Here is a 13,135-nt window from a genome sequence, read left to right as displayed (position 1 = left end):
GAGCCGTTTAAAAGACTGGCTCTTTCAGTATTTATTTATATGACAGACGCCAGTGTGATAACTCATATACCAAACTAATCACTGAGGCTCAGATCTGTTTAAAATGGTTCAAACTGAGAGTGGGAGTGTGTTTACCCTTTGAAATTATTATTGAAATTACTGTATCTGTGTAAAAAGCTCTCACTGGTGTTGCTGACTCTGCTTCTGTGCTGATGAAAAAGATTTGGTTCTTTGAAAAAACGAGAATCTGTTCCAACTATTCACGTCAAAGGACCTTTATTACAGTATTTTCTGATTTGTTGTAATGTTGTTTCCTCATCACAAACAGACCTGGAGTTGGGTTTTGTTTAATTTACACAAAAGAACAGATCATTTTGAGCTTTGGAGATAACTCAAAAATGTGTGAATGAAACAAAAACACAGCTCCAGGTTTGTTTTTTGAGGAGGTAACAACATTATAACGTGCTTTAAAGTTCACAAGAGTCAAATTTGCCTAATAAAAAAATGAAATATAATAATAGAAAATCCAAAATACAAGTTAAAACCACACAAAACTTTTTCCAAACATTGTGCAGCGTCCCTTCAGTTTATTTAAGTCCACCCTCATTCCGTGTTCAGTTTTCATCTGTTCCCCGTCCGATCACTCTCTCCTCCCTCACCGGTTTGTCTTCTGTGTGTTTTGTCCACTCTTCATACACGTCCACCTCCTCCTCCTCTTCCTCCTCTTCCTCCTCACCTCCCCCAACCCTCCCTCCTTCCTCCCTCCTTCCTCTTCCTCCTTCCTCCTCCCCTCACCACAGCCCTGTCCGAGGGATGAGCTGGAGTGGCGACTAGCTCAGGAGCGGTGCGCGGTCCCCGGACTCTCAAAGTACCAGCGGGGCCTGGCCTTAAGAGCAGAGGTCAGTCTCTCACTTGTCGCCTCATGTTACATTAATATTAGGCTTGTTCCGGTTCTGACGAGCTCTGATACTACACATTTTTCAAGTATCGGCATCTGCCAGTACTCAGAACAAATCACTGATCCGATATCACTCTGTATTTTCTGAATAAGGACAGGTAGATGTTAGTGGACGTCTAATACCAAAAAGCTCAGAGAAGGTTAAATACAGACAGAATAACAGAAAAGATATTTGTGTACATTATTTGATACCTTCATTAGGGTGTCCAGATGTCCCTATTTACCCGGTACAGTCCCAGTTTTGAGCCCTGTGTCCCCTGTCCCAGCAGATTTAATCAAAACCATTGATTTGTCCCAGTTTTTAACTATAAGAAATGTGCCAGGTGTCCCTATTTTTGACCAATTTGATCCCTGTCGACAGTAAAGAGAAGCATAAATTGTCATTTGTTGAGGTAAAATAAAGAAAAGCTGCTTAAAAATGACCAAAACACAAAGAAAATGTGACTATACTGACTCACATTAGGGCCGAGTGCGTTACAATTTTCCTTAATTACTCACAATTTTATTATTACAAACCTAACCCAAACCGAGGATGTCCAAGTTTTTTTTTTTTTTTTTTTGACTTCGGACTTTGTTTGAGGATGAGTCTTTTCACAGGCCTCAGTTTTGGTTTTATCTACACTCTGTGGTAGAAAGTGACAGTAAAAGAAGTAGAAAAGTAAAATAAATCAGCACAAAGTATCTTAACACTTCTTCAAAATCTTATTCTTGTAGATTTTCTTTAGACATAGCCTTTTAGTAGATTTATTCTTTGCTATTAAACTATAACAAAATTGATTAGCCTTAGTTTACTTCTTGACATTATGCAGTATTGGAATGGTATTGGTATCGGTGAGTACATTAAGGCCAAGTATCGGTATCGGATCCCCCCCCAAAATGGTACTGGAACAACACTAATTGATATTACAGCGCCTGTGAGGTTAGTTTACCAAGTGTTGATCCCCGTTTAAAGTGCAGATATGACGATTCTTAAATTTTTACTTACTTTGGTACCTGTTGTAAATGTAAATGATAGTTTTACAGCTGAAAAATATGTGTTTAAAATGATAGAAAACGTATTTTAGAGAGATCCATATGGAGAATTCTATCCCAAAGTTTTGGCACAATTTACACAAAAGAAACCAATTTATTTTCCGATGCTTAAATGTTCAGCTGTACACATCAATAAACACACTTAGAGAAGTTTGAGAAAAGTCAAGTAAATATACAAAATTGATTTAAACAACACATTATCAGGAGCTCGTGATCAATACGAGCGTTCGTGGTGCTGTGTAGGAGTTTGATTTTCGACAAAAAGGTGAGAATGACGAACTAAAAAACTGTTGTACTTCCAGCTTGGTCAGTTTTTTATGGTTAGATTGTGTCAAGTCTAATTTGCGTAACAGCTTCAGACAGAGCAGTGCCTCCAACTGCAAAGTATAAATACATTATTGCATTACATGACTACAGTAGAGGTACCAGATGTTGTTATTTACCCAGGACAGTCCCAGTTTTGAGCCCTGTGTCCCCTGTCCCAGCAGATCTATACAAAAACCGTGATTTGTCCCAGTTTTATACAAGAAATGTCTCAGTTGTCCCCATTTCTTACCAATTTGAGCCCCACCAACAGTAAAGAAGGGAATATACTGTCATTTGTTTAGCTAAAATATACAAACCATGCTTGAAAATTACCATAAATCAAAACAAAAAAAGCAACAACAGTCCCTCAGATTATGACTGACCCACAATTGAGTCGAGAATGGATCATATTACGTGCTCGTTTCACAATTTTATTCATACCAACCATCCAAACCCGAGTGTGTCCCAGTTTTTCATTCTGAAAATCAGGGCACCATATGTTTTTGGTGGCTGGGAATAATAAAATTGTGAAACGAGTGCTTACTTAAGGAAAATTGTCATGCAGAGACCACTCCCGACGAATATATGAGTCAGTATAGTCAGATTTTCTTTGTGTTTTGGTCGTTTTTAAGCAGCTTTTTTGGTATTTTACCAAAACAAATGACAATGTATGCCTCTCTTTACTGTTGTTAGGCATCAAATTGGTCAAAAATAGGGACATTTGGAACATTTCTTGTATAAAACTGGGACAAATCACTGCTTTTATATAAATCTGCTGGGAGAGGGGACACAGGGCTCAAAACTGGGACTGTCCCGGGTAAATAGGGACGTCTGGTCACCCAAATAAATACACTACTCCTGCATTACGTGACTACAAAATCTTGCACTTGTAATTTTCATTTCAGTTTACGATTCCCCTGCACGGTCAGCACACTCCTGCATCTAATGAAAGCCATAAAGAAGCCAGTTTATCATCCACTAAGTCCGACCATGAATCAGCAATTTATCAAATCCTCTCTTCCGATAATCCCACATGCAGAATGTCGTGCTCCCCGTGTCCATCGAGAAATCCCTCACCACAGAGTTACATAAGAACACGGGCAAACCCCCACAGTTATGGCATATAGGCTCATAGTCCATGTGCTTATGCTGGAAAATGAATGAATGAGAAACCAGCTTCGGGATTAACTGCGGCTTTGAGCGGCCACAAGCACGTTTTAAATTATCTGTGGGCACAAAAATCTGAATAAAAAAATGTCTGAGTAATGTGTTTTGATTGAAAAAAAAAAAAAAAGCATAAAAAAGGCATAAAAACATAACATCATTGTCTTGTGTTTTTGGTCAGATCCGGGATTCTTCGGTCTCTGACGTTCACTTCAGGTTGGACCCAGAACGAAGACTGAAGTCCAGCTCAGAGGAGGCCCCCTTCTGCCTCACACAGGTACTGCAGAGCTCACAAAACACCACCAGAGGGCGCTTGGACTCCATCTGCTGGCACTTTAAAGCTAAAAACAAAGCTAGTATCAAAGTTACTATAATAAAACTTGCTTAGAGTGACCAGAATTTCAAAATAAAAAACTGTGACACTCTCGTTTTGCGTAATTGGTAATAATAAAATTGTGAAACGAGTGCGTAATTAAGGAGAATTCTTCTGCACTATTAACATGTGAGTCAGTATAGTCACATTTTCTTTGTGTTATGGTAATTTTTAAGCAGCTTTTCTCTATTTTACCTCAACAAATGTCAATGTATATCTCTCTTTACTGTCAACAAGTATCAAATTTGTCAAAAATAGGGACATTTCTTTTACAAAACTGTGACAAATCAATGGTTTTGGAGAAATCTGCTGGGACAGGGGTCACAGAGCTCATAACTGGTACTGTCCTGGGTAAATAGAGATGTCTGGTCACCTTAAACTTTATAAAAACAAAGAAATGCTCAAAACTTGTAAGTGAAGTAACACAGAGAAACTAAAGGCTTTGTACCAGATTTATTATATTTCTTAAAAACATGAAAGCTTGAACTCATTCCTCACTTTTCTACCACATTCCCAACCTCCTAATTATTCAACCCAATGATTTTATAAATGCTTTTTACAATTTTCAGAGGCTAGAGTAGAATCACAGTCACAGTAATACTAACAGCAACCAAGTATGAGATTATTCTGTATTATTTTAAAGATCCATGACAACAACTAACATTCTAATAGTGCACTTCCTGGTTCGCAGAGGATAAAAACACTTTGTAATCACCGGGCAAAACACATTTTACTGTATTACATGAAAACTAATCGGGTACAGGCTCTTCGGCACACTGTCCCATGATTTATTTGTAGTAAAGTACTGTACTTAAGAACAAATTTAAGGTATCTGAGTACATTTTTAAGTGGACATTTTTTATTTACTTTTACTTCACTATATTTGAGAGCAGGTTTCTGTACTTTCTAGTCCACTACATTTTTGAACAGGACTAAAAAGTAAAAGGTCTGAGACCTGCTGAAAAGTCTGAGGGGTTATTTATTTTTAACATGTTCATAGTTTGATCAAATCAGTTGTTTCTATGGAGCAAAATTCTGCGCAAATCTTTATCAAAATCACTACATTTTAAGATTCATCAGATCTCATACTTTTAGTTTTTACTCTTTACTTTAAGTAGATTTTCCATGTGATACTTTTGCTTGAGTATTTTTTGCAGCGGTGTATGTACCAGACTATAAGTCACACTTTTTTTCATGGTTTGGGTGTTTCCTGTGACTTATACTCCAGTGTGACTTATATATAAAAATTTTCAGACTGACAGCCGCAAGAGGCTCTGGACTTGTATGTCAGTATCTAGTACTACTTTTAGTCCTGTACCACTGTCTCTTCGCTCTTTACTGAGCATGCCTCCTGGAGAAATAGCCGCTGTCTCTCCGCAAATAATAATTCAGCCGAAAACAGTAATCGAGCAGCAGAAAGAAAGTTTGGAGTGAGCGAGAAACTTGTGAGGGACTGGCAGAAAGTGGGGATGGAAAACACAGTTTCACGTCAACCGGGCGGGTGAGCCATGCAAATTTCCTAGAAGTCACTGGATGAATCGACAAAGCCTGACAATCAAAACCATCCTGTCGGGATTCAGAAAGGCTGGAATAATTCTAACTGGAACTGATGCTGAGACAGCTATGCAGAAGAGGAAGCGGTGCTCTGTTTACAGCACGGATCTATAGTTTATCTCCGGAGGTCGCGCAGAAGTGACACTGAGGATGAAGAATTCAATGGATTTAGTGATTTGTTGTGAGATGGAGAGTTTGGTAAACTTATGTTATGTTGTTTGTGCTATAATTATCTAAATAACTGTTCATATGTTACGTTTACATATTAACGCATGTTCAGCCTGTTGTTCTTTGTTCTATTGTTGTTACTATAACTTGCCTTTCAAGCTGAAATGTCAGTTCCTGGTCTCTGATTTTATAAAATTAATTTCCCCAAAAAGTGCAGCTTATAGTCCGGTGCGACTTACATATGTTTTTTTCTTCTTCTTTGTGTGTTTTTTTGGCTGGTGCGATTTATAATCTGGAAAATATGGTACTTTTTTTTAAGTAACAAAACTGAGTACTGAGTACTCCCAGTTGGAACGAAGCTGGTGTCAAAGTTGCTATAACAAATTGAAAAAAAACCCCAGTGAAAACAGTTACATGATCACTTGCTGTAACTCTATCTCATGATTTGTTTTCTCCAGGAGGACGAGCGGCTCCGTGCAGAGGCCCAGCGCGGCGCTCTGCAGCTACCCGGCCTCCAGACTCACGACTCGGGCTGGCCTCAGGAGAGAGCCGCCCTGCACCAGGAGCTCCGACTCTTCAGGAGAAACACCATCATACTGTATATGAAACTCAGGGCCACTCTGGCACAGTGGAGGAGCAGGCACAGGGAGGAGCCAGCAGAGGGCGCAACACAGCCAGAGGTCAGACAACACTCAGGGGATTATGTCATAAGTGTATGCATTTGTTTACTTTGTGGACCATAGATCTTTTACACAAGCGATTGGGGTAAAGAGTTAGAGACATTCAGCAAATTACTGGGAAACTTAAAGAGGAGATATTACACTTTTTAATATTTGCTCTACTGCACATTGCGTCAGGATTGTGAAGTTGTAGGCAAGCTGTAAATTGCTGTGTGGAAGCATTGGTGACAAGTTTGAGCCCAGGAGAGATCACTAAATTACTCAGACTTGCACTGATGACATATAAAACCTTGTCTGACATGTTTTTGATGAGGAAACAGTATAGAAAGCTCTAAAAAGTAAATTTTGCACAATACCTCTCTGTATCACTACATTAATAAACTAAACTGGTACTAAACCCAGAATTAAACCAGGACTAGAACAGGACCAAAACAAGTCCATGCCAACAATTGGGCTCAAACCAGGACCAAATGAGAGCAAGTGAATGCACCTTTAACTCACACTCATGCAAAAATATTACTATTAAATTACAATTTCTTATCATATACAGTTCGAAAACTTTGAAACTTTAGCAACAAATCCTCACCTTAACTTTACAAAGCGGGAGGATGATATGGAGTCTTTTTTTTTTTTCTTTTTTTTTTTTACAAATAAGTATGACAAGATTTTTGTGCTCAGACTTAGATTTAGACAAACTTTATTGACCCACAAGGGAAATTATTTGGAGACAGTAGCTCAAACATCACAATATACGTAATATAATAACAAAGAGCGAAAATATAAATGGTCATCATAAATTCTAAATATACACACATAAACAAGCTATTTGATAATTGCTCCGACTCACGTAATATTTAGATTTGATTGCGATATATTATTTTAGTTTGAAGAGCCAGTTGATAATTGGCGGTGGCATCAAGCTGGGAGTGTACTGTATGCATGTCTATGATGGAATGTTCAGCAGTTAACATGGTCATACAGAGCACACACACATACACTACACAGTTTTAATACTGAAGTCTTAAAAGTAACACATTTTCTGAAGCCTGTGATCAACTCGAGCGTTCATGGTTCTGTTTAAAGATTGATTTTCAACAAAAACAGTGAGAGTGACTAACTGTTAAACTGTTGCTGAAAAACTAATGCGAGTTTGTGACTGTAATGTGATGTGAGGGACTTGTTTAACAGCGTAAATCACAGCTCCTGTTGTAGTTCCAGCTAAGTCAGGTCTTTATGGGCACATTATTTTAAAACAAAGCCTGGATTCTGACTTGAATAACAGAGCTTCAGACGGAGCAGTGCCTTCGGTTAGCATCACACCCCCAGGGAATATTGATGACATCAGTTGGAAATAGGGATGTAACAATATCCAAATCTCACCAAATGATATTATCACGATATTCATCTCACGTTACGATATTTATTGCAATACTTTGATGAGGCTGATATAACTGTAGATAGGACACTTTTTTTGCTTTTAAAATATCTTGACAAGATTTTGGTGTGAATTATTTCCATCATAATCCCAAGGATTCAAGTAAAAACATCTCTTCATGTTGTCTGCACTGAAATGAATCATGGGATATGTAGTTCCCAATGTTTATAAGCTGTTGCTACTATAAAACCATGCATTCAAGCAAAGGAACTTGTGATTTGATTTATTGTGACAGCCCACGATATTATTGTGAGACTTTTGACGATACGATATCACAATATTTTGGTTATTTTTACCTCCCTAGTTGCAAATTGTCAATAATAAAGCAACATAACAGAATGTACCTAAACTTAAAGGGCCCAGGTGACGCTGTTTTATGATCTACGTTATACTGTAATGTTGTTTCCTCATCACAAACAAACCTGGAGTTGTGTTTTGTTTCATTCACACACCCTGCATATTTAGAGAGTTTTTCACTCTCAATGAAAGCACTCTGCTTCACCTTGTGATGTCATGTGGTAATACAGGAAGAACTCCACTGTGTTTCTAAACTCCATACACTTTCATTAGAATCATTTGGATAATTTCAGCCCTGGAATTGCCAATCTACTGAACTAAAAGTAAGCAAAATGTAGCTGTTAACTTGAAAACTACAGCTTCATGACATCACAGGGTGCATTTTCAGCTTTGGAAATGTAAATAGACTAATAATAAAAGATTACTCAAACGTGTGAATGAAAAAAACACAACTCCAGGTTTGTTTTTGATGAGGTGACAGCGTTATAACATGGCTTAAAGCTCAATTTTGTGTAATATACGACCATTAAATGACTTAAACTGTTGTTGTTTTGCAGTTGGAGAGACTGGAGGGGATCCCGGAGCTGAGCGTGGAGCAGACAGAAGCAGAGACAGAGCGCGAAGATCGACTGAGTTTAGCCCACGGCACAGGCGATGTCACGGAAACAGCGCCCCCTCTCGCCCTGCCCTCACCTGACAGGCACCTGCAGCACCAGAGACAGGTAAATACTCCAACCCACGCTGCGTGAACATATATTGACTGATTGATTGGAGAAGAGTAATGGACCATGAAAGTAGTTGAAATAATGTATGCAAGGAACCCAGGGTATGTTTGTGATGAGTATGCAGTGGTGAGTAGAGCAGCCAAATAGTAAGAATAATGCCGTACACTTGTAATGCGCTTTAAAGTGAGCCACTGTCACGCCAAGTAAGAATAATGTTACTTTGAAATAATATTACTCAAGTAGAAGCACAAAGTAGTGGTCCAAGAAATTACTTAAGTAACTACTATAAAAATTCATTTGGGAAAACTACGACTCCAGCATCCCCATTTCCATTTTCTTCCCCCGGATAAGCGGAAGAAAATGGATGGATGGATGACTCCAGCATTTAAAGTGATCTATCTCACGTCTATTCAAAAGCAGATATTTTTATTGCTTGAAGATACCCTGAAAAACATGCATTCTTACTGTGTCACCTCTCCACAGATGTCTCCAAGGAGATAGATCAGCTCATTGTTAGATATTCAATAATTCATTCTTAATAGCTGCACAAAAGTGGTGCCAGTATTCAGCCCAAAAGATGTGATTGTTGTCTTAAAGATGAATATGGTAAGTTTATTTTGTGAGAAGTGTTTACTCCTGTGGTGGTACACAAACACAATTTTAAACCTAAGTATAGAGGAAGAGCGTCACCGTGCTGTTTATAGTGAGGCTGGAGTGTGCGTCACAGGTGGTGTGACAGTTCATGTGCTGAAGGGAGCGCTAACAAGATGTAGCACCTCTGTGGAGTAAGTTTAGTGTCTATTGAATTAAATATAGGTTAGTCTACGGTAGCCCCGCAGGGACATTAAGCTGGTGAGAAAGAATAGGGTGTTAATATTATGATTTTATGATCATTAATGCATGATTTTGAGTTCAAAAGTACTATGGGGTATGTTATATTCCCCTTGGTACTCTGAGAATATGAAGTTTTAAACCCTCACCTAAATAAAAATATAGAATAATAGTGTCTCTTTAAAGGTGCACTCTGTAATTTTTCTGGTTTGATCACCTGCTTGTCTTCATTTTGTTTTTACAGACAGACCCAGAGTTGTGTTTTGTTTGATTCACACATGTTTAACACACAAACCCTGCATATTTAAGATATGTTTATATGATGACGGTCTGAACAGAAGACGCAAAAGTGGTGTTGTGTCTTCACTTTTTATTCCGTGTTTAGACGAGCATTTTCAGGAGGAAATCTGCGTGCATACGGTGACGCAAAAGTGTGTGGAATTTGATTGTGTATGCATGCCAGGCAGCTCGGTGTTGATGTATGTGAAGTAAATGTGTACGTGACGTGAGCAGATCTGAGCAGAGTTTTGCGTCTTGGGCAGTGTAGACGGAAACGCTACAGCTTCAACTTTTACACTCTGGAGGGTGGTTTCTAGGGATGTAACAATAACCGAAATAGCGTGTATCGTATCTTCAAACGTCCCACAATAGTATCATGGGGCGTCACAATATATCGAATGACAGGTTCCTTTGCTTAAATGCATTGTTTTAGAGCTGCAATAGCTAATAAACATCAGGAACTACATATCCCATGATTCATTTCAGCGCAGAAAACATGAAGAAATATGTTTTTTAGTTGAATTCTTGGGATTATGACAATAATAATTCACACCAAATTCTTATCAAGGTATTTTAAAAGCAAAAAAACATCCTATGTACAATTATATCATCCATCCATCCATCCATTTTCCTCCGCTTATCCGGGGCCGGGTCGCGGGGAGCAGCCTAAGCAGGACTCCCAGACTTCCTTCACCCCAGACACGTCCTCCAGCTCCTCCGGGGGACCCCGAGGCGTTCCCAGGCCAGCCGAGAGACATAGTCCCTCCAGCGTGTCCTGGGTCTTCCCCGGGCCTCCTCCCGGCGGGACATGCCCGGAACACCCGAGGGAGGCGCCCAGGAGGCATCCGGAACAGATGCCCGAGCCACCTCAACTGGCTCCTCTCGACGTGGAGGAGCAGCGGCTCTACTCCGAGCTCCTCCCGTGTGACTGAGCTCCTCACCCTATCTCTAAGGGAGCGCCCAGCCACCCTGCGGAGGAAACTCATTTCGAGCGCTTGTATCCGCGATCTCGTCCTTTCGGTCACTACCCAGAGCTCATGACATAGGTGAGAGTAGGAACGAAGACTGACCGGTAAATCGAGAGCTTCGCCTTTCGACTCAGCTCCCTCTTCACCACAACGGTCCGATACAGCGACCGCATCACTGCCGAAGCTGCACCGATCCGCCTGTCAATCTCACGTTCCGTCCTTCCCTCACTCGTGAACAAGACCCCGAGATACTTGAACTCCTCCACTTGAGCAAAGACTCCCCACCCACTCGGAGAGGGCAAGCACCTTTTTCCGGTCGAGAACCATGGCCTCGGACTTGGAAGAGCTGATCTTCATCCCAGCCGCTTCACACTCGGCTGCAAACCGCCCCAGTGCACACTGCAGGTCCTGGTTCGATGAAGCCAACAGAACAACATCGTCCGCAAACAGCAGAGATGAATCCTGTGGTCCCCGAACCGGACCCCCTCCGGCCCCTGACTGCGCCTAGAAATTCTGTCCATAAATACAATGAACAGAACTGGTGACAAAGGGCAGCCCTGGCGGAGTCCAACATGCACCGGGAACAGGTCTGACTTACTGCCGGCAATGCGAACACAGCTCCTGCTCCGGTCATACAGGGACCGGACAGCCCTTAGCAAAGGGCCCCGGACCCCATACTCCCAGAGCACCCCCCACAGGACACCACGAGGGACACGGTCAAATGCCTTCTCCAGATCCACAAAACACATGTGGACTGGTTGGGCAAACTCCCATGAACCCTCGAGCACCCTATGGAGAGTGTAGAGCTGGTCCAGTGTTCCACGGCCAGGACGAAACCACACTGCTCCTCCTGAATCCGAGGTTCGACTATCGGCCGGATTCTCCTCTCCAGTACCCTGGCATAGACCTTACCGGGAAGGCTGAGAAGTGTGATCCCCCTATAGTTGGAACACACCCTCCGGTCCCCCTTCTTATACAGAGGGACCACCACCCCGGTTTGCCAGTCCAGAGGTACTGTCCCCGACCGCCACGCGATGTTGAAGAGGCGTGTCAGCCAAGACAGCCCCACAACATCCAGAGACTTCAGGTACTCAGGACGGATCTCATCCAACCCCGGAGCCTTGCCACCAAGGAGCTTGCCAACCACTCAGTGACTTCGGCCAGGGTGATGGATGAGTCCGCCTCCGAGTCCCCAGCCTCGGCCTCCTCCTCGGAAGACGTGACGGTGGGATTGAGGAGATCCTCAAAGTATTCCTTCCACCGCCGGACAACGTCCCAGTCGAGGTCAGCAGCTCTCCCCCCGCACTGTAAACAGTGTTGGTCAATTATATCAGCCTCTCCAAAATATCGCATTAAACATCATATCGTGAGATGCATATCGTGATAATATCAAACTAAGAGATTTGGATATCGTTACATCCCTAGTGGTTTCAGATTTTTGCATTTTTAAGCCTCAAAAATGTCATTACCGTCTAAACGAAAGGCACTTACAGTAAAATATTTTGTTGTTTTTACCCGCAAGCGTTCTCTGGTAAACAGGCCCTTAGGCTGAGTTCTTCTTTCAAACAGAAAACAGTCTGTTCCACCTTGTGATGTCATGTGGTAATACAGGAAGTGGTCTACTGTGTTTTTAAACTCTATACACTGTGTTTTTAAACTCTCCACAGAACAAAATGCAAGTCGTAGTTCTTAACATAAAAACTACCACTACATGACATCACAAGGTGGAACAGAGCATTTTGAGGTCTGGAGATGTAGACACACTAATAATAATGAATGAATAGCCTTTATTGTCAATTCAGGAATCAAAAATTAGACCTCTAATAATAACTCTAATAAAGAGTGAAGAAAAACAGGTCAAGCACTTCACTGGGTCTTAAAAGAGTAAAAAATAGCAGTACACGTGCTCTATGAGGGTTAAAACAGTAGTCTTTAAACAGAAAGTTACCCATACTGGAAAATATAAAAATGTGGTCACTTTGCCCTGACGAAGACCATCTTGCTGGTCGAAAAGTGTTGGCGTCCCTTCATGCAATAAAGGACTTTTAATATATTCAGTTGGAGTGCCTCAGGTTTGTACCTTGCCCATTTTTACATTTTCCAGTAAGAGTAACTTTCTGTTTAAAGACTAATAATAAAGAGTTACTAAAATGTGTGAATGAAACAAAACATAACTCCATAACTCATAAAGGTTTGTTTTTGAAGCGGTAACAACATTATAACATGACTTAAAGCTCACAAGAGTCAATAGTGCGTAATATAGAATCTTTAATGTTGAAAATCAGATTCTGTTGTCTAAATAAATAGTGTTTTTATCATTGTGTTGAATCAGTCCTGAGTATTTTAGTATCATAACACTAATCTG

The 13,135-nt window shown here is 40.8% G+C and overlaps 1 protein-coding gene across 1 annotated transcript in view; it reads left to right on the top strand.

Annotated features, from left to right (window-relative positions):
• Positions 1-13,135, top strand: part of LOC110174907 (microtubule cross-linking factor 1) — a 114,536-nt gene that overhangs the window by 81,676 nt on the left and 19,725 nt on the right. The window contains 4 exon segments of the mRNA XM_055151366.1: positions 801-899; positions 3,642-3,737; positions 6,014-6,235; positions 8,525-8,689. Coding sequence (XP_055007341.1) covers positions 801-899; positions 3,642-3,737; positions 6,014-6,235; positions 8,525-8,689 — 582 coding nt within the window.

The sequence above is a fragment of the Boleophthalmus pectinirostris genome, unplaced genomic scaffold (assembly GCF_026225935.1).
Source record: "Boleophthalmus pectinirostris isolate CB_2022bp ecotype Guang Dong unplaced genomic scaffold, ASM2622593v1 HiC_scaffold_16, whole genome shotgun sequence".
NCBI lineage: Eukaryota > Metazoa > Chordata > Actinopteri > Gobiiformes > Gobiidae > Boleophthalmus > Boleophthalmus pectinirostris.
Note: the sequence above shows the minus strand (reverse complement) of the source record. Positions and strands in the feature narration are given on the sequence as shown.